At 44.2% G+C, this 20,524-nt stretch overlaps 3 protein-coding genes across 3 annotated transcripts; 2 read left to right on the forward strand and 1 right to left on the reverse strand.

Annotated features, from left to right (window-relative positions):
- The first annotated feature begins 5,748 nt into the window (after positions 1 to 5,748).
- Positions 5,749 to 9,794, forward strand: LOC133911887 (UDP-glucose 6-dehydrogenase 4-like). Its single transcript, XM_062354340.1, has 2 exons — positions 5,749 to 5,918; positions 8,094 to 9,794. Exon 2 carries the CDS (start codon positions 8,124 to 8,126, stop codon positions 9,564 to 9,566), a length of 1,443 nt encoding a protein of 480 aa, XP_062210324.1. The 5' UTR covers positions 5,749 to 5,918; positions 8,094 to 8,123; the 3' UTR covers positions 9,567 to 9,794.
- A 495-nt stretch (positions 9,795 to 10,289) lies between these two features.
- On the forward strand, positions 10,290 to 11,947 carry LOC133910471 (UDP-glucose flavonoid 3-O-glucosyltransferase 7-like). The gene has a single exon (XM_062352859.1). It carries the CDS (start codon positions 10,439 to 10,441, stop codon positions 11,945 to 11,947), a length of 1,509 nt encoding a protein of 502 aa, XP_062208843.1. The 5' UTR covers positions 10,290 to 10,438.
- A 3,034-nt stretch (positions 11,948 to 14,981) lies between these two features.
- Positions 14,982 to 15,431, reverse strand: LOC133910472 (uncharacterized). Its single transcript, XM_062352860.1, has one exon. The coding sequence runs from the start codon at positions 15,429 to 15,431 to the stop codon at positions 14,982 to 14,984; it is 450 nt and encodes a 149-aa protein (XP_062208844.1).
- Positions 15,432 to 20,524: the final 5,093 nt, after the last annotated feature.

Here is a 20,524-nt window from a genome sequence, read left to right on the forward strand (position 1 = left end):
TCTATGCCACTGCCCGTTTCCGTTTCAGCTTGTCACGCCGCTGAGAGTTTACATTTGAGTGCGTCCAAAAAAAAATCACGGGGATGTGAGTAGTGTTTAGCGATTGGAATCGAGAACAATTTTGCACGGTCGGTTCCCGGTGGACTTCGATATATATCACGCGGAACGATTCTTTGTAGCGATGATGAATGCGGAACGTTTGCAACGTTGTTTGAGGGGGCAGAGAAGGTGTGTTAAGGAGATACTCTTGAATGATTCCAACTCTCTTTCTACGTTTGTACTGGATGGAACAAAAATAAAAAGAAAATAAAAAGGAAATATGATGTTCACGTGTTCAGCTTGGACCTTCGACGCTACGAAGAAGCAGCGGAGTTGGGGGGAGGCGCATCACGCAATGGTGGTCTGCGATCTCCGGCCCGTCAAGCGAGGCGCCAATCGGGCAGGCGTGCGTGGACTCCGGCATCAGAAAACGAGTTTTATTTATTTATATATTTTCTAACATTAATATTTAAATAAATAGACTCTTGATAGAAAAAAAATTACAAAACTAGATGTCTATCACCCCTGATCAAGCGATTAGGCTCTTACTCGGTAAGCAGTCTGACACGCTGTGCAGGGGTTGCACATGAATTGGGTTCCCGGTGAATCCAATTAAAATGGGTTGCACATGAATTATAAAATATAAAAAAAAAATTAGGATTTTTGGAGCAATAGAAGACCACAATTTTGTATAACGAAAGTAGTAGTGAAAAATATTACTATGAATAGTGATTTCAACGAAACACTGTTCACTCGGCAGCTAAACTCCAGAACAGAGGCTGTTAGCCGTGTCAGACTGGTAAGAGCCTAACCACTTGATCATAGGGCGGTAGTTGTCTAGTTTTATAATCTTTTCTATGATGAATCTATTTATTTAAATATTAATGTTAGAAAATATAAAAATAAAAAAACTCTCAGAAAACCAACCCGACGGACGCTCATGTACCACGGGCCAAGCAGACGCCGGGAGCCCAACTTGCGCTTTCGCCTTGCCTTGCGCCAACTACCGGCTGTGCGGGAGAACTCTCCAGAGGTGGAGGCGGAGGCGAAAGAGGCGACTCGAGGCGGAAGTCTTTCTAGCCGCCGATTCGGCTAGCTCCTCGCCTTCGACGTCCTCCCGACGTTGGAGTAGAGGGTGGTCTACCACCTTCGATGGCCAATAGAATTTTAGCTATAGTTTCTATTTTCCAGTGGTTGAAGTAGAGTAGAACTAGATAGGTTAGGATTCTTTTTCCCGATGGCTGGCCGCCGTTTGGGGTTTATCTTCTTTGGTTCTTTCCGGTGATGGTGTTGCTTTTACATTTTATCGGTGAGTTCTAAGTTTGCTACAACCCGATGAGGGCGGATTAGGTTTTCATTCCCTTTTCCAGTGTTTTGGTTATCTTGTTTGTGGACTTCGTTTCGTTGGCAAGAGAAGCGACTTTTGGGCCATCAACGGCGGAATTCATGCTGGAGGTTCCGAATCATGTCTTCCCCGATGGAGATTTGGTCGACGACCGTTCATCATTGCCTGTGCATTCAACAATTCGTATGTTCATCGATGAGTTCGACGTACTGTCTCATGTGGCGTTTAAAAAACTTGATGTGTCTCCATCGGTTTGGGATTCAGCATCCGGCTACATTCTAGACGCTCCTCTCCGTCAAATTCCGGTGTGGCAGTTTGAGGAGGGTCAAAGTTGTTCGATGGCCTCGAAGTCGCTCAGGAGAAAGATGCTACGGAGGATCTGTCAAGGGCTTCAATGTATTTTTCTTTTTTATTAGGATCCCCCTGCAAGGGGTGAAATGTAACTTTTAGTTATCAATAAAGTTCAGCTCGTTCCTAAAAAAATTGCCAGTCGTACCTTGCCTTGCCGGCTGCGCGTCCGCCCGCACTCGCATGCATACAACGGCCGAAGCCGCTTGTTCTACGGTCCATCGGAACAGGCTAGCCACCACAACGGCAAACCACGCAGTCGAGAACAGGCCTCGTGGTAGCACACTGCAGTCTGCACACTGGCAACAGTACACCAAAACAAAATCGACGGGAAGTGCTAGGGCCTGTTTGGTACTGATTCACCCAGCCGATTCTAGGTTGAATCGGGCGAATCAGTACTAAATGGTCACTTTTGCATCGGCTCCTCCTGATATCTATGAGTATGTTTGATTTTCTTAATGAGACTTAGCATGTATGAGCGGATACATATAATTTCAGAAAGAAGCATGTTTGATTATCTATATATACTGTTTTGTTCCCTGGATAAGACTCAGCCTGTATGAGCAGATACGTCTAATTACAGAAATAATCGATTTGCTCATTTACACAGGTTGAGCGAATCAACTGAAACATCGCTTCTCCGATGAAACCAGCCGACTATTTTCTACATAGGCTTCTAGTTCACTGATTATTACCTGCAATTGCCATCAGTCAAAACTCTCAAGCCGCACACTCTCCCTCCTGGCTCGCTGCCCCTACACCGTGCCCTCTCCCATTGATCTCTTTTGCAGTATAAAATGAATCCGAATCTAAAGCTCTACCAAACGAACCTTTAGGTTAGGTCACACGCCAACCTTTAGGTTCAGTCAAAATCTGTTGATGCTTTTCTGCTCAGCTTTGATAAGACTTGTTCGTCGTCTGGCCCAATACCAAGCTTAATATTTTGTTGGCAAGTATATCACCTTACTTGGCACCTCAATTTATTTTTCAACAAAAAGGTGCCCAAAACGTAACCGATTGTAGCAAAAATAATCTTATTAGACCATGATTATAATTTTAGTAATTAATGACAATATAGTCAATATGACTAACATGTTTGTTAAGAATATATATTAGTAAGTCTTATAGATGCAATACATAAAGAAATCACTGTAGCTAAGACAAAATTTGATCGAATTGAAGAAGTTTTATAAAGATTTGTCTCACCGGATGGTCCGGTGCTATAGGTATTAAACTCATCGGAGAATATTTCACAAAAGGAGAGAGAGGTCTGAAGACTTCACCAGAAGGCTAAACCTCATCGGATAGTCCGGTGATCAAAGCATAGCAACACCGGAGTATTTCTGTCCAGAAGGCTGAATGAAACAACCCACCGGAAAGTCTGGTCATCAGAGGAAGATACACTCCGGAGCATTTTCACCAGAGAAGTTTGCAGCCGTGGAAAATTAAAGATCAACACGCCGGAAGGTCCAATGATAAAACAAGACTACACCAGACAATACACAGGACAATGAACAGTGCAAAGAGACAGAACGAAGTTCAAGGCATCGGATAATCCGGTGATGAAGTGATGTGCACCGGATGCTAACACCAGAGCAATTACACAGAGATGATGCAGTTGGCTTGGATGGCTTAGGATAACTCACCAGATAGTCTGGTGATAGAGATAACTATACACCGGAGTGTCTGTTGTTCTTAGAGGTTTAATTGGGGTTCCAACAACTAGTTTATGAGAGTGTATTCACCAGATAAATCCGGTGTTAGTACTATTTTCTCACCGATTATCTGACGTTAACAACTTTTCTGAGCTGTTGGGTTAACAGCTAGTGCGCGGATTTAAGGCTATAAATACTCCTCCACTTAATCATTTGAAGGTGGGGTATGCTGCTGGAGTCTAGAGGTAGCTCATACACACTTAAGAAGATATACAAGCTACTAAAGTGCTTAAAGTGATTATCCAAGGCGATTAAGTTTTAGAGAGAGTATTGCTAGGTGATTGCTACCTAGAAAGTGGATCAAGAAGTGATCCAACCTTATACCAAGTGGTATGTCGATGCCTTAAAGTCTTAGTAACTTGCCGGTATATTGGGCCTTGGTGGCTCAAGTTTGTTGACTCTCCGATTTGGTGTGGAGCGGTGACGAGAAGCATGTACGGGGACGTGAAGACTTTTGTCTTGATGGCTCAAGATTCAAAGTGATCACATCGGTAAGAAACTGGAAGAGATGCTAGTGGTGATACCTTGTCTTGATAGCTTGGTGGCTCATCCGGTGAAAATTTTATCTTTATGATTTGGTGGCTCAAGAGCCGTGACCGGGTGCCAATCGAGAGCATATCTTTTGTGGAGTTCCAACGTGGACTAAGAGTGGTATTCATGCCATCAATACCATGAGATAAACATCCTTGTGCCTTGCTCTCTCTATCTTATTTATGTTTCCATATTTACATTCTTGTAATTATCTTCTTAGATAGGTTGCAAGCGTTTTGATTGGTATAGTAGACATATTAGATAAATCTAGAGTATATTTATATATAAATTGATATATATTTATCTTGTGTAGTTTTTAACCGAATAGATTCTAAGCGTCCGAATTCACTCCCCTCTTAGAATGTCACTGATCGCTTAACCGACCTACTTGACCACACAATTTTGGAATACCAAAAATTGATTTAGCTCTCTTTTTAAACTAAAATTGACACAAAATTAAACAGCCTTTGAAAACCAATGCTATAAGATAGGTTCCCACGAGTATATAAGCACATCCATGGCCATCTAATACTAAATAGACTTTGAAAATCAATGCCATAAGTTAAATTTGATCAAATATTTCTCTTGCACTCCCTCCACAAATGTAAAGCCTATTTTGTTTTGAAAAAGTTATCCAAAGTAATCTTTAATAATTAATTTCTCTTTCAATATATTGTGAAATGTTATAAAATCAATATCATCTTAAAATTACTTTGAAATACGAATATGTTAGAATATTTTTTATACTAAACATACATACGATTTAATAAATTATTGATTAAAACTTATAAAATTTATTTTTTAAAAAATAAAATAAATCTTATATTTATAGACAGATGGAGTATTATTATCGATCATAAAATCACGACTGCTGAATATAGATTGGAATACAAATCTAGCGCTATAACTTGTTTTCACTTGGATTCCTTCTTTCCAGTGGGCCCTTAGCCCCATACCCGTAGGCCGTAGCTGCTCAGTGCTCTTCGCACCGCCATCTGCCACCATCGATGGTGATTTTTTCTTTCACGACATTCTTCTTCTGTAAAAGTTTAAGAAATAAACACAAAACAACCTAAAAAAAATCTGATCCTACGTGTTAGATTTTGAAAATAACCACTGAACTTCAGTAGATATTTTAAAAGAACAATATTAAAGAAGGACAGGAGAGCTGTAAGCTTCCGGTATAGAGCATCTCCAGCGGAGACGCCATCCGACTGGCCATCGGTATTTTTACCGACCGTATGAAAATACTCGACTTCAGCAGACACGCTATTTGGATCGGCATCCCTGTAGACACGCTATTCCCACTTCAGCGATCGGCAAATGTAGCGGCTGAAAGTCCCTGGCTATCTCATATCTCATGTGCACGTCGTGGAAGTATAGAAGCAGCAAGTTTTTTTTACTATGCAGGATCAGATGAACATTTAAAAAACAATGTTGCTTTAACGGTTATAATGGTTAAAAAAAATCGTTTAGTATAAGAGAGAAAATAATAGATGAAATATAAGATTACTGTTAAGTATAGATGGAATGAGAGATATTATAATAGTGATAGAGAATACTATAATAATATTTTAAATAGCTGCTGAAAATAACAAAAAAACCTTATCTAATGGTACAGTAACTTTTGCTGGTTGTACCACTATCTTTTCTCAGCGGTGGTTTGGGCTGCACGCCATTGCTACGGACTAGACGTGCCATGGAAGCCTGCACTTCAGAGTCCAGGCATTGGGTGACGTGCGAGGTGGAAAGAAACGCCGAGAAACTGACGCCGCGTGGCGTCAGGCCTCGTTGCGTTCGCGCCTCCTATTTAAGCCGCTCCTTCCCTCCTCCCCCACGGGCCACAGGGACCGGAGACTCCTCTTCCACTCCCTCCCCAGCCAGATCCAGATCTCGCGGCGACAGCGGGGAGGCATCGCCGGGGCCGGATCGATCAGGAGGTACGCCTCTCTCCGTCGCGGTTCTCTTTCCTGATCCGGCGATCCCGCCTAGCTAGCGCAGCTTTGTTCTGCTGAAAATCGTCTCTTTGCTGTGACTGTGAGCGTTCAAATCCAAGATCTTCTTTCTGGAATGGATACGCCAGCCCGTACAGTTCTATGCGGATTTGTTTGCTGCGTGGCGGAGACGCGGAGTAGTGTATTCCCTTTCGTTGTTTGGGGGCTTGGGGGGGGGGGGGGGCAACGGGGGGACTGTCAGACGTATTTTGGTTCGCGTAAACTGTTGGATCCGGGCTGCGTCTAGTATTCCTAGTGTGTCAAAATTGGTGATTTTTTCTATGAAATCAGTGAGAAAATGGTCGCCATAAGATGTACTGCCAACAAGTGGGTCAAACTGGCACGTTTTGTTTATCAGGAAATGCTAGATCTCCAGTGCGCAGAGTCTAAAAAAAATAATCTCCTGTGGGCATCAATATGTCAAACTACTGCACTGAAAAAATGTACTTGATCATTAATCTCTGCCATACACAACTAGTCAACTACGCAATGAAATCATTTGATGGCTTTTATGTGGTTAATTTTCCAAGATATGTCATGTGACCTGGGTTCCTTATTTGTCTATATATGGTATCAAACGGCTGTTGGTTAAAAAATGGAATATGTAAATCAACTAACATGCCCAACAAGATGGCTCTCGGCATTATCTGTCACACCCGGACCAAGAAACCAGTCCAGATTCTGCTATGTGTATAGCCAAGATCAATCATATACACACAATGATGTCATAGATGAATAATCATAGCAATATCGATTTATTATCATGAATTATCCGAGTCTTACAAAAGGGACCTTAAGGGTCAAAATAGAAAATTGCAGCGGAAACTGAAATAAAATCTTCAATTGCCCCTTGGGCGATCCCACATGCGGTTGACTGGAAACACGTGATCTTAGAGCACAACACCATCTTCAACATACTCCACGTAGTCTTCAACTGAGCAACATTTACTGTGGAGAATCGACAAGTTTGAGTATATGTCGTACTCTGCAAGTTATGGTAGAAATGCACTATGAAAGCCGAATTCAAGAAAGGCATAATATAGACATATTTGTGTTAATGTGATATTTATTTAGAAATAACTTTGAAAGCAATAAGTTAAAAACATGAATAATTAAATATCCTCAAAAGACCAAGGTTCCCACCACCTTGCCTTATTCGGGGGATCCAACCACCCAAATCATATCCAAGGGTTCCAACCACCCAACCATAGTTCTCACCACCGTTTCCCAAAACACATCCACATATCCTAAATACTAATCATGTGTGCCATTACATACCGCTCTTGACCGTGAGCACTGCTGATTAATCAGTTTTACACTTTACAGAGATTGTATACTTTACTCACGAGACATGATCAACTTGTCCATCGGTACCCTTTAATACCTTACACACTTTCTATGGTGTGCGCTGAGAAAGCCAATAAACTCTAAATAAAATAGCAAAAATAACTAATTAAATCTAAGAAAATTCTAGCATGCAATAGAGATTAATCCGAGCCTAATAAAATTATATTTAGCTTATGAAAATGTTTGTTGTCTTTAGAAAATAACCATAGCTCATAATTCATTGTTGTAAAAGTTTCAAAATTTTTAGGAAATTACTATTTTTCTAATATTAACTATTAACATTCCAAATTATGAAATTTTGGGGTGTTACAGAATCAGTGGCTTGTGGCAAGAACTTATTCACTGACGTCTGTTCAAACAAGTATCATCAGATTGATATTCTTCAATAGTGTAAATGTCAGCTGCAAATTGATATACGACATATACTGCTTTGTACTGTATCATATATCAACTTTCAAGCTACAACTAAGGTTGCATTGTCATTAACTATTTGGTTGCTGTCAGCTTTTCAGCAAATAAACTGATCTGTTAATGCTGAAGAAAACCAGAAATCATGTACACCTTAATATCAGCATCTGAAATAACTGCTTCAATGTCATCACCTTAGTAGTTCTTTTGCAGCTCCCAACATTTTTTGTCAAAATATCCGAAAGAAAAAATAATTAGAATCCTTTAGCATTTGTGCATAATGTATGTCATAACAATGATACTCTTGTCACCGTGAACCATGCTTACTGAGACACTAATGATGTTATTCTCATCTTCCATATGCAGTCACTTGAATAGATTTAGGCATTTAGCAAAATGGTGAAGATATGCTGCCTTGGTGCTGGATACGTTGGTGGCCCAACCATGGCCGTCATTGCGCTTAAATGCCCTGCTATTGAAGTCTGCGTTGTCGACATTTCTGTTGCGCGTATCACAGCATGGAACAGCGATCAACTCCCTATTTATGAACCAGGCCTTGATGAAGTGGTCAAGGAGTGCCGTGGCAGGAACCTCTTCTTCAGCAATGACATTGAGAAGCATGTTGCTGAGGCTGACATCATCTTTGTCTCTGTGAACACACCAACCAAGACCCGTGGTCTTGGGGCTGGCAAAGCTGCGGATCTAACCTACTGGGAGAGTGCAGCCCGCATGATCGCTGATGTGGCCAAGTCTGACAAGATTGTTGTTGAGAAGTCCACTGTCCCTGTCAAGACTGCCGAGGCCATTGAGAAGATCTTGACACACAATAGCAAGGGAATCAACTTCCAGATCCTCTCAAACCCAGAATTCCTTGCGGAGGGCACAGCGATTGAGGACCTTTTCAAGCCTGACCGTGTGCTCATTGGTGGTCGGGAGACTCCAGAAGGCCAGAAGGCTGTTAAGGCCCTGAAGGATGTCTATGCCAATTGGGTCCCTGAGGATCGAATTCTCACTACCAACTTATGGTCAGCTGAGTTGTCGAAGCTTGCAGCAAATGCCTTCTTGGCTCAGAGGATCTCTTCAGTGAATGCAATCTCTGCTCTGTGTGAGGCCACTGGTGCCAATGTGGCAGAGGTGGCCTATGCTGTTGGCAAGGACTCAAGGATTGGACCCAGATTCTTGAATGCTAGTGTTGGTTTCGGAGGCTCCTGCTTCCAGAAGGATATCCTCAACCTTGTGTACATCTGTGAGTGCAATGGACTGCCTGAGGTTGCGAACTACTGGAAGCAGGTTATCAAGATCAATGACTACCAGAAGAGCAGATTCGTGAACCGTGTGGTGTCTTCCATGTTCAACACTGTCTCTGGAAAGAAGATTGCAGTGCTTGGCTTTGCATTCAAGAAGGATACCGGTGACACAAGGGAAACCGCTGCCATTGATGTCTGCAAGGGCCTTATTGGAGACAAGGCCAGGATTAGCATCTACGACCCACAGGTGACTGAGGACCAGATCCAGCGTGACCTTGCAATGAACAAGTTCGACTGGGACCACCCTATCCACCTGCAGCAAATGAGCCCAACCGCAGTGAAGCAGGTCTCTGTGACCTGGGATGTTTATGAAGCCACCAAGGGGGCGCATGGTATCTGCATCCTGACCGAGTGGGATGAGTTCAAGACACTTGACTACAAGAAGATCTATGACAACATGCAGAAGCCGGCGTTCTTGTTTGATGGCCGCAATGTAATTGACCCTGAGAAGATACGGGAGATCGGCTTCATTGTTTACTCCATCGGGAAGCCCCTTGACCGCTGGCTCAAGGACATGCCTGCCGTGGCTTAAGTGGTAACAATCCTAGGCAGGTCGTTGCTGGTCGTTTTCTTTGTTCTAGGACTCTACAAACTACTTCCAACATCCTACCTTTCATCTGCTATAGCCAGCTATATAGATCACAGTGGGCAGGGGTCGTTTGCCCCGCTTTGTTTTGACTGTACACTTCATATGGATTGCCTTTGTTGGCTCGTTACAGATAAATGAATAACAGAAAGATTTATCAGATGATTTCTATAATTTGACTAAGGTATACTTGTATTTGTGCATTTGAAGTCATTTTAATGCAGAAAATCAGCAATGCAATACTCAGCAGTCAGTACTACTTATTTCAGGTTATACTTGTTTTCTGTTAGTTAGATTCGTTGTTTCAGAGTAGCAGATGAACCCTTGCTATGTGTTTAGTGCAGAATATTGTCCTGGAGAGAACTGCACAAACCAGCAAAGGATAGTCAAGGCTGTCCTGGAGAGAACTTATTCATTCAATTTTTTTTAAAAAAAAATCTTTCTTGACTTATTCTGACCTAGAGCATAAGAGCAAGGAGGAAAATATTTAATCTCTACAGTGTCTGAAAAAATAGAACAAGTCTCTGTAACTCGGATAGTCAGGTTGGTAGAGCCAAAGAAATGCCATACGCATGTCATGTTGGTTTGCAAACTAAAACCGACAGTCTTAAGACGGTAATCGTATTTCCCGCCATTCTGTATCGACATCATCTTTGTTCTCCTCAGAAAACACCATCTTTGCGTTTCAGAGGCGATGCATACATATAAGCTTGCGCATTGCGTGTGTCATCCACCGTGCAGCACAGTGTGACCTCCGCCAAGATTTCACTCGTCCGATCGCCATTGCCATCGCAGCTCTCCTTGCGCCTACCTGCGTCATGCGGTCGTCGTCGTCGGTGGCGTCTTCGGGGGACGAAGCGGCGCCGCGTATGTACTTCATCCCGTTCCCGACGCCGGGGCACGCCCTGCCGATGTCCGACCTCGCCCGCCTCTTCGCGTCCCGCGGCGCCGACGCCACGCTCGTCCTCACGCGCGCCAACGCCGCCAGGCTCGGCGGGCCCGTCGCCCGCGCGGCCGCCGCGGGCTTGCGCATCCGCATCCACGCGCTCACGCTGCCCGCCGAGGCAGCTGGGCTCACCGGAGGGCACGAGAGCGCCGACGACCTCCCAAACCGCGAGCTTGCGGGGCCCTTCGCCATCGCCGTTGACCTTCTCGCGCCGCTCTTCGCTGACCTCCTGCGCCGCCACCCTGCCGACGCGGTCGTGTTCGACGGCGTCCTCCCCTGGGCTGCCACCACCGCCCCCGAGCTCGGCATCCCGCGGTACGCGTTCACCGGCACGGGGTGTTTCGCGCTCTCGGTACAACGCGCTCTGCTGCTCCACAGCCCACAGGACGGCGTGGCATCGGACACCGAACCATTCCTCGTGCCGGGCCTCCCCGAAACCGTGCGGCTCACCAGGTCGAGGCTCGCCGAGGCGACGCTCCCGGGCGCGCACTCGCGGGAGTTCTTGAACCGTATGTTCGACGTCGAGCGCGCCACTGCCGGGTGGGTCGTCAACTCGTTCGCGGACCTCGAGCGGAGGTTCATCGAGCACTACGAGAAGGACACGGGGAAGCCGGTGTTCGCCGTCGGTCCGGTCTGCCTCATCAACGGCGACGGCGACGATACCCTGGAGCGCGGCCGCGGCGCGGAGGTGGGCGCAGCTGCCGAGGCAGCGCGCGTGCTGAAGTGGCTCGACACGAAGCCCGCGCGGTCGGTGGTGTACGTCTGCTTTGGCAGCCTCACCCGGTTCCCGCACGAGCAGGTGGCCGAGCTCGGCATGGGCCTCGCCGACTCCGGCGCGAATTTCGTGTGGGTCGTCGGAGACAAGAACGTGCCACTGCTACATGACATAGACGCCGCGGCGGCAGGCCGCGGGCTGATGATCAGGGGTTGGGCGCCGCAGGTGGCGGTGCTGCGGCACGCGGCGGTGGGCGCGTTTGTGACGCACTGCGGCTGGGGCGCGGTGACCGAGGCTGCTGCGTCGGGGGTGCCGGTGCTTGCGTGGCCGGTGTTCGCGGAGCAGTTCTATAATGAGGCGCTGGTGGTGGGGCTCGCGGGCACGGGCGTGGCCGTGGGCGCGGAGAGGGGGTACGTGTGGGGATGCGAGGAACTGGGCGGTGTGGTGGTACGCAGGGAGGCGGTGGCGGAGCGGGTGCGCGCGACAATGGCGGACGAGGCGCTGCGGCGGAGGGCGGGGGAGGTCGGCGAGCGCGCCCGGCGCGCGGTGGAGGAGGGAGGGTCATCGTACGAGGCTGTGGGCGCGCTGCTGGAGGATGTGCTTCGGTGCCGTCGGCGTCGGCGTGGGGAGAGCGGAGTGGGTACCGCGCGGGCGGCTTTAATTTAAGCTAGCTGGGCCTCCGTTTCTGTGTTGGAACTTGGAAGGCGATGGCCAGTGTTGTGTTGGTGACTTGGTGCTCCCGCGAAATGCCCGCGAAGCATGGTGCTATCAATTTCATATGTGTATTGTTCGATGATAATGTGCACATCTGGAACTTCCTGTTGAACTTTTTTTAAGGAAAGGTCATCCACCTAGCTTTATTAATTTTCAAATAATGTTACATCGTTCATGATAAAAGGCATAATAAAATCTGGCGGGATCTCCAACCACACATCCGGCGGATGATCCCAGGCTTTCTTAGCTAACTAATGAGCTACACAGTTCGCCTCGCGCGGACAATGCTCGTAGACAACCTTCCCAAGTTCCTTCGCCAGGTAGAAAAATCATCGTAAATGACCACATCAGTTGTAGATGATCGGGTCCGCTGTTCATCGTGTCAATGACCTCCAGGTAGTTCGAGTGTACTACAATTGATTGGCCACCAATCCTCCGACCCGGCAACAGGCTTTCGCGGAGTGCAAGAGCCTCGTGCTTTGGCTAAATCCAATTATGGCGCCGAATCTTGCACTCCTTCGTTTGAGCTTTTACAAAATTTTCTACAAGCACCTGAACTGGCATCGCGGTTCTGAGGGGCGATTGGATCGGTTCAGAGTTTACCAATTGCCGTCGCTCCCACCTGATGTACTAGGAGCTAATAGCCACGATCTCCTGTACCAACACATTGCCCAGATACGAGTGCTTTGCTCGGTCATTGCAAAGTAAGAACTCGAGAACCGCTTACCCTGCCTAGTCAACGTCACAAGCCTGTGCTATCTCCTCTTGCAAGCCCAAAGACTGCCACACCCCCGCCGCACGGGGACAATTAAATAGAGTGTGTCGAAGATCTTCCTCCCATGTATTACACATCGGGTACAACAAAGGAACTTTCAGGTGCATGTTCCTCAAGATAGTTAGGCAAGGAATAGTACCATGGAGGCTTCTCCAGACAAAGATATTTACCTTCTTCGGCACTTTTCATCTTCTAGACTGCACGCCAAATGGGGTGGGCCTAGGAATCACTATTGCCATGTGTCCTGCTGAGCTTTGCACCATGTTGATGCTCCCATTTGACATGGTATGTAGAGCGCATGAAAAAAATTCCTATCTTTGTGCGGTTTTTATCCCTCTGATCCTGTTCTGGATCCAATGTGGAGACAAGATATGTTCGTCATCCCCTTCATGACTCGTTTAGGATCACTTTCCCCTCCCACTGCTTGAGAGCTCAGCACGGTTTCACGTTCGAGAAAATCTTCCATGTCCCCGTTGGGTAAGGGTATCTGAAGTATTCGATCCGCATCAACTCCCCAAAAGATATCTCGTATTAATTTCTTCATCCCATTGGCAAGAGTGTGGATTGATAATCTCACTAACCTTGGACGAAATTTTTGGCCCCTTTGGAGTGATGATTTTACGAGAAGGGCTACTTGGAATCCATGGGTCCTCCCAGATATTTATTTGCTCTCCATCACCTCCTCGATTCTTTGGAACACACATCTTCCACCACGCAAACCAGTGCATCCTCCTCTGTTTGTCATCATCACCCCACCAATAGTGTGACATCACGTTTATTATGCCCTTGTAAATTTATTTAGAGAACTTAAAGACGAACATCGCATATGCGGGTATGCCTTAAGCAGCCGTTTTGAGTAGCACCTCCTTGCCTCCAGGGGACAAGGTCTTCTCCTTTCATCCATTTATCCTTTGACACACCTGATCCACGAGATGTTGGAAGCAGTCAGATCTATCCCAACCGATTCTGGGTGGCAGCTCCAAATATTTGTTAGTTAAAGTCCCAATCAAAATATTAAGAATGGTCCAAATCTCTGTCTTCACCTCCACATCTGTGTTTGGGCTAAATTATATGCTTGACTTGGACTCACTTACGATCTATCCAGAAGCCCTACAATACTCATCAAGAATGCGCCTCAGGCATTGAGCATTATGAGTATCCTCTTTCATCAAGATTAATGAATCATCTGCAAAGAGGAGATTTGAAATAGCGGGAGCATCCATGCAAACCTTCACACCGGATAGTTCTCCTTTTTCCTCTGCATCTGTTAGGAGCGCTATGAGGCCCTCGGTGCACAACAGGAAAAGGTAGGGGCTAAGAGGGTCCCCTTGTCTCAGTCCACATGAGGGAGTGAAAGATTCAGTTATATTTGAGTTAAACCGGATATTGTATTGGATAGAGGTAACACATGCCATAATGAGCTCTAGCCACTGGTTTGCAAAACCAAGCTTCAATAACATTTCTTTCAGAAAAATCCATTCCACTCTATCATATGTCTTGTGCATATCTAACTTAATCGCACACAGTCCAATTTTCCCTATCGTCCTCATCTTCATTGTATGTAGACTTTCATAAGCCACAAGAACATTATCCATGATAATCCTACCCGGGACAAAAGCACTCTGAGTGGGGCTAATAATCTCCAGTAGGAGAATTTTCAATCGTGCCACAAGGATTTTAGAGATAACCTTGTACACGATGTTGCATAAATTGATGGGACGGGACTAAGTCATCTCCTCTAGATTATGAACTTTGTGGATTAGAACTATTGTGGTGTCATTCCATCCGGCAGGTATTACCCCGCTGTTGATAGCATCGAGAACCTTGTGCACAAGATCATCCTTAATCAAGTGCCAGAACTTTTTTGTAAAAGACTGCATGAAGACTGTTTGGTCCGGGCACCTTTAGGTCCCCGATATTAAAGAGTGCCTTTTTAACTTCCTTAGTTGTATAGGGTGCAAGCAACACCCCATTCTTATTAGGGGTGACGCGCGACTTCACCATGTCCAACATGCTGCCAATCGGTTCTAAAACCTCAAGAGTAAACATGTTAGAGAAATAAGCAATAATTAATCTCCTAAGCTCATCATTACCTTCCTGCCATTCCCCTTCACTATTCCTTAACTTTTTTATTTGATTTCTCTTCGTCCTCGTGGTAGCAAAGTTGTGAAAGAACCCCGTATTGTGGTCACCATGTTTTAACTAATTGGATCAGCCTCTTTGAATCCAATAAATCTCCTCTTGCTCAAGGAGGCTTTCTATTGTAAATTGAATTTCTTTTAGCTGGAATATGGAGTCATATGTCAGTGGGCCAGCACGAAAAGACTCCATATCCTTCTTTAGCTCCTCAATTCTTTTCTTGGGTGCTTTCAACGTTGAGCGATCCGAAGCATGCAACTCTGCATGGACAGACAATGTACGTGCAGCGAACGTAGGCTCCATGCAAGCTCTGTCCCACACAGTCTTAATAATATCCTCTATTGTTTCCTCTCTAAGCCATCTGGCCTCAAAAGATTTCAGCCCACCAGATGACCGGACAATCGGGCTCACCTCATACTCCATGTGTAGAACAAGTGGTATGTGGTCAGACTTAATATGCTCTGCATTGACCATAACGGCACCAGGGAATAGATTGGCCCAGCTTGAATTGTAGACGGCCATGTCCAATCTTTCACAAATTCACCCACGTCGCCACGTGAATAAGTCACCCTTGTAGCCAAGGTCTTCCAGTCCACAATCAGCCAGAGTGTTACGGAAATTCTCCATCATTCGTATGGGTCTAGGACAAGATCTAGTTAAAGTCACCTGCAATCACCTAGGGGATATTCCCTTGTTGATGGAGATCGTGAATAAAATCCCAAGTCTTGTCCCTATCCTCCCACCTCGGTTCACCATAGAAGCATGTGAAGCGCCAAACATGGGTGTATGGGTCGTTTATGACCGCATCAATGTAGTTCAAGTGAATAAATCAAATGAAAATATTTACTAAGCTACACCATAGCAAAAGTAGACCACCACTTAAACCATCACTTTCGTAGACTTCCATGAAGTCCATCCCAACTTTCTTCCTCAACTTTTTTGCTCTTGCTTTGTTAAGATGTGTCTCGGACAAGAAAAACACCTTCGGTTGCCATTGCTTCTAGACCTCCAGAAGCGTAAGAATTGCCAGGGCACTGGCCATTCCTCGACAGTTCCAACTTATGATTTTCATTACGAGCGGCGGCACTCCTCAAGGGAGCCTGCCGATCCAACAATTGGGTTTTCGGATTGTGGTGCAACTGCTTTTTTCATGCGCTTGGATTCTTGTGAAGATCGGTCATCCTCTGCAACATCCTCCTTTAGAATTTGGCCTATGCCATCCCTTTCGTCCTCTTCATCAACTCGCTCCATAACTCCCACTGGGTTCAACAGATGAGACTTGTTAGAGTGGAAACTCCCCAATCGAAGACCTACGTAGTACGTCACGCCATCCAAAACAAAGAAAATTTGTTTTTTTTTTAAATGAAACAAAGCAAGTTTCATAAGGTCACTCCCAATGATTTATTTCTTAGGTGATATCTTAAAGGAGAGTAAGAAATTTGTGTTAAAAAACAATCTTTCAATGTATGGTGTCTATATGTTATTTCTTTAGGTCTTTCAAGACAATTAATGGTTGCATATAGTATGATCAAAACTACCATTTTGGTCATGTGGTCAATTATATTGCTTTACAGGGAGAGGAGGGGTAAGCAGTGCTTGTGTCACAGAGGGCATAAATGATCAAATGCAGAGGGAGAGAGAGCATAAGAAAGAAACTGCAGTGCCCCAACGCGGTGTCTTACATCTCAAGACTCAACCAGCTAATTTCTTCTAGGTATAATTCCTCACATGCCATTGGCTAAAACTTAAATCCCTGATATACCATTTGGCCCCACACGTCAGTGACTAAGGTAGCCTCACGCGTCATAGACATACGATGGCATATTAGAGATTTGTGAGTTTTACCGGTGGCATATAAGTAATTGCTCCTTTCTTCTGTAAGACTACTCCTAATGCATTATGTCTTAGCTGATGTCTAAGAGAAGAGAGAGTAAGGCCTCTCCCAAGGCTCCACCCTGGCTAGTGTCTTAGGCATTTAAGAGAGGTCTATGTAGGTAAAAATCTGATGTGGTAACCAAATTAATGAGGAGAGAGAACCAGTTGATGTCTTCTTGAAGAAACAAGCGAATTGTGAAAATCAACATCGAATACATCGCACGGGGCCGCGTTGGGGCATTGCGGTTACCTCTTCATGCGCTCCTGTTGATCTGTGCTAATCTGTTGCTCCATCCAATGGTCATCTCCCATGTCGTCGTCAATCCTTGGACAAGAGTTGAGCCCGCTGCCGTAGAGCTGGGAGAAGCTCGCCTCTGTCGCCATCCCTGGGAGAAGCTCCGTCGCTGCCACCGTTGGGTAAAGATCCACCGCCGTTGCAATCCTCTGATTCACATGGGTGGTCGGGAGAAGAAACGTTGAGACTGTGAGGAGGCATCTCCTCCGCTACCTGCTCGGCTGTCGCCACCGTCGCAGCCTCATAGCACTTCCAGCCAAGGCCCTAACGCTAATTTGAGGGTCATCGCGTCAAGCAACAGTCCTTGTGCTTTGGATTCCTACCACAACAGCCAATCCCTAAATCAATGGTAACTATGTGCATTTTATTTCTTTTTTTCCCAAATTTTCTAGTGGTGATTGGTATTATAGTGTAGTCTTGTACCGTTGTGAGATTGCATGAGCACATTTTTAATGGAGATAGATTTTCTAGTGATTTGGAACACATTTTTTTGTGTGCTAATGATAGGAAAACAAGAACACTTCTGATGTTAATAGAGATAGATTCTTACAAGAACTAGATGTATTCAACTTCTCTGAATTGAAAACCACTAATGCTCTTTCTCATTGTGATTCATATTTGCTATCTTTTAAGTATTGGTTGTTCCCTGCTTGAGCAGCAATGTGCATGAGGGTAGAAATTGTACTTTAAAATACAAAGGATAATTCAGAAAAGAGGCTAGTGACAGTGAGACTTTGGAGGTGTTGATTGTAGTATATAACTGCTCGGTGTCAAATATATATTAGAAATAGATATATAATTGTTGATTTTTATAGTCAAATAGCTCATGCTTGAAAAGGAATGGCTTATGCTTTTTACCGAATTGTCAAATATATATTAGAAATAGATGCATCATTGTGATTTTTTGAGTCAAATAGCTCATGCTTGAAAAGGAATGGCTCATGCTTTTTCTGAATTTGGATATCACTACTCTGTGTTATTGATGCTTCATATGTTCAGTTTTGGTGTAAATTAGCCAATTTTGGTGCATTGTATTATTGTAGGTTTCATCCACCAGGTGGTTTCGTGAATTACTTACAACAACCACAATTTCATTTAGTCAAGGAGCTAATACACCGGAAATTTTCCATTTTGTTGGAGTTCCACAGTCCTTTGCAACATTCTCACCACTGCAAACACCAACAATACCTTCGGTCAATGGTATTCCATGCCAACAAAATGAAAAAAAAAACACCATCAACATTGAGGATGCGGACAATGTCGATATTGGTAGGACTGTGAAGAAATTAAATTATACACCTGAAGAAGATGCTAGATTGGTAATGTAATACTTGTTTTAATTTTGAAAGATTGAGTATACAATATAATTTAGTTCCATGTTAACAGTTTGCTTCTTTTACAATTTGTAGGTCAGTGCTTGGGTTAAAAATTCGACAAACCCAATCGATGATAATGATAAGAAGAATAACAAATTTTAGGGAGATATTATTGATGTGTACAACAACACCACCCAACAGATCGCAAATGAGAAGTTAGCCAACTGAAACTCTGTTGGCAGTGCATTAAGACAACAATCAACGAATTCAATGGCTGTTGGAGTTCGGATAATACAACCTATGCAAGCAGTATGTCTGACGACCAAAGGACAAACAAGGCTCTTGAGTTGTATGCAGAACAATATAAAAGACCTTTTACTATGGTGCATTGGTGGAGGACTCTCAAAGATCAACCGAAATGGTGCGCACATGCAGAACAAATGGTGAAAGAAAAGGGTAAAAACTTGGTGGTGGGGGAGGATAGCACTTCACCTGTTGTCAGCCCACAAGATCTACAAAGGCCAATTGGGAGAAATAAAGCCAAGGCCAAACATAATGGTAAACCTAGGGTGCAAGATCTAGAAGTTATTGTGCTGCTTGGTGAGAGAATAGACAAATCCATTGGAGGTCAAACCATTGCGAAGAAGAACAACATCATAGTGACAGAGGAGCAGCGACATATGTCTACCAAGAAGCTTAAAGCAGCAAGGCTTCCACATTCGGCCGCGGTGGCACTGAGTCCATGGATCCAATGGAGTTGTACACCCTGGAAGATCTGCTTTGCCAAGGTAGACATGTTAGATTCCATCACCGACGAAATTGTAGTCAATTTGAAGATGTTCGTACAATGCGTGATTGATAAGTTCGGTGGTGAGTATTTGAGACGCCCCACTACCGTAGATGTTGAGCGATAGTTGCAAATTGGCGAGAGTCATGGCTTCCCATGTATGTTAGAAAGCATCGACTGTATGCACTGGCATTAGGAGAAATGTCCCGTAGCATGGAAGGGTCAATTCACTCACGGTGATCAGGGTGTTCCTACAATCATTCTAGAGATGATTGCTTCGTATGGTCTTTAGATTTGGCATTTTTTTTTTGTCGCTGGATCTAATAATGATATCAATGTTCTTAGCTAGTCGGCTTTGTTCATCGAGAGTTGAGAGGGCAAGCTCCTCGAGTGCAGCTATATTAACGGGAGGCAATATGACAGTGGTTACTACCATGCAAATGGAATATACCCGGAATAGGCAACATTCGTCAAGTCAATATACAAGCCACAAACAGATAAGGATAAGTTGTTTGCACAAAAAAATAAGGAGGTGCAAGAAAGAATGTTGAACATGCATTTGGTGTCTTGCAAGCTCATTTGAGTATTTTGCGTTGACCAGTACATTTGTATGAGTGAGGCAACGAGGCGATATTGAGAAAATCGTGCTAGCTTGCATAATTCTACACAATATGATAGTAGAAGATGAGAAAGAAGAGGTAGCTAATACTCATGACTTGGACTTGAATGAGACTCTGAGCACATTGGCGTTTAAGATACAGAAATATCTCATGAGGATATGCTCGCATTTACGAAAGTACTAGAGAAATATTCCAAGAAATATTCCAAGATTCGAGATCGTCCAACTCATATTCAACTTAAAAAGGATTTAGTTGGGCATATTTGGCAAAAGTTTAGACAAAATTAAAATACCATAATTACTTTGAATGATGTTACTTTGTAACTTATATATTTGATTACTATATCATTTCGATGCTATCTATTTCTTTATGTAATATATCTCATTTGGTATGAACGTTAAAAATTAATATTTATTTGATTATCATATCTTTTGTCAATGTGTTATTTTAATTGAAAGAGATGCACTGATATGGAACAATAAAAAATCATCTCGCTTCTACATGTATCAGTTATCTAGTTTTTGCTTCTACAATAAAAAAGAAACACAAGTGGCCACATGAACCAAATGAAAGTTTTAATCACACTACATGCAACAATTAATTGCTCTATAACACCTAAGAAACAACCCACAAACACTATACATTACAAGCTTGTTTTTTAACATCAAAGCTAAGAAATTATGCATTAGGAGGCGTAATTTGCCAATTTTCTGGCCGGTACA

This window comes from Phragmites australis, chromosome 3 (assembly GCF_958298935.1).
Source record: "Phragmites australis chromosome 3, lpPhrAust1.1, whole genome shotgun sequence".
Classification (NCBI taxonomy): domain Eukaryota; kingdom Viridiplantae; phylum Streptophyta; class Magnoliopsida; order Poales; family Poaceae; genus Phragmites; species Phragmites australis.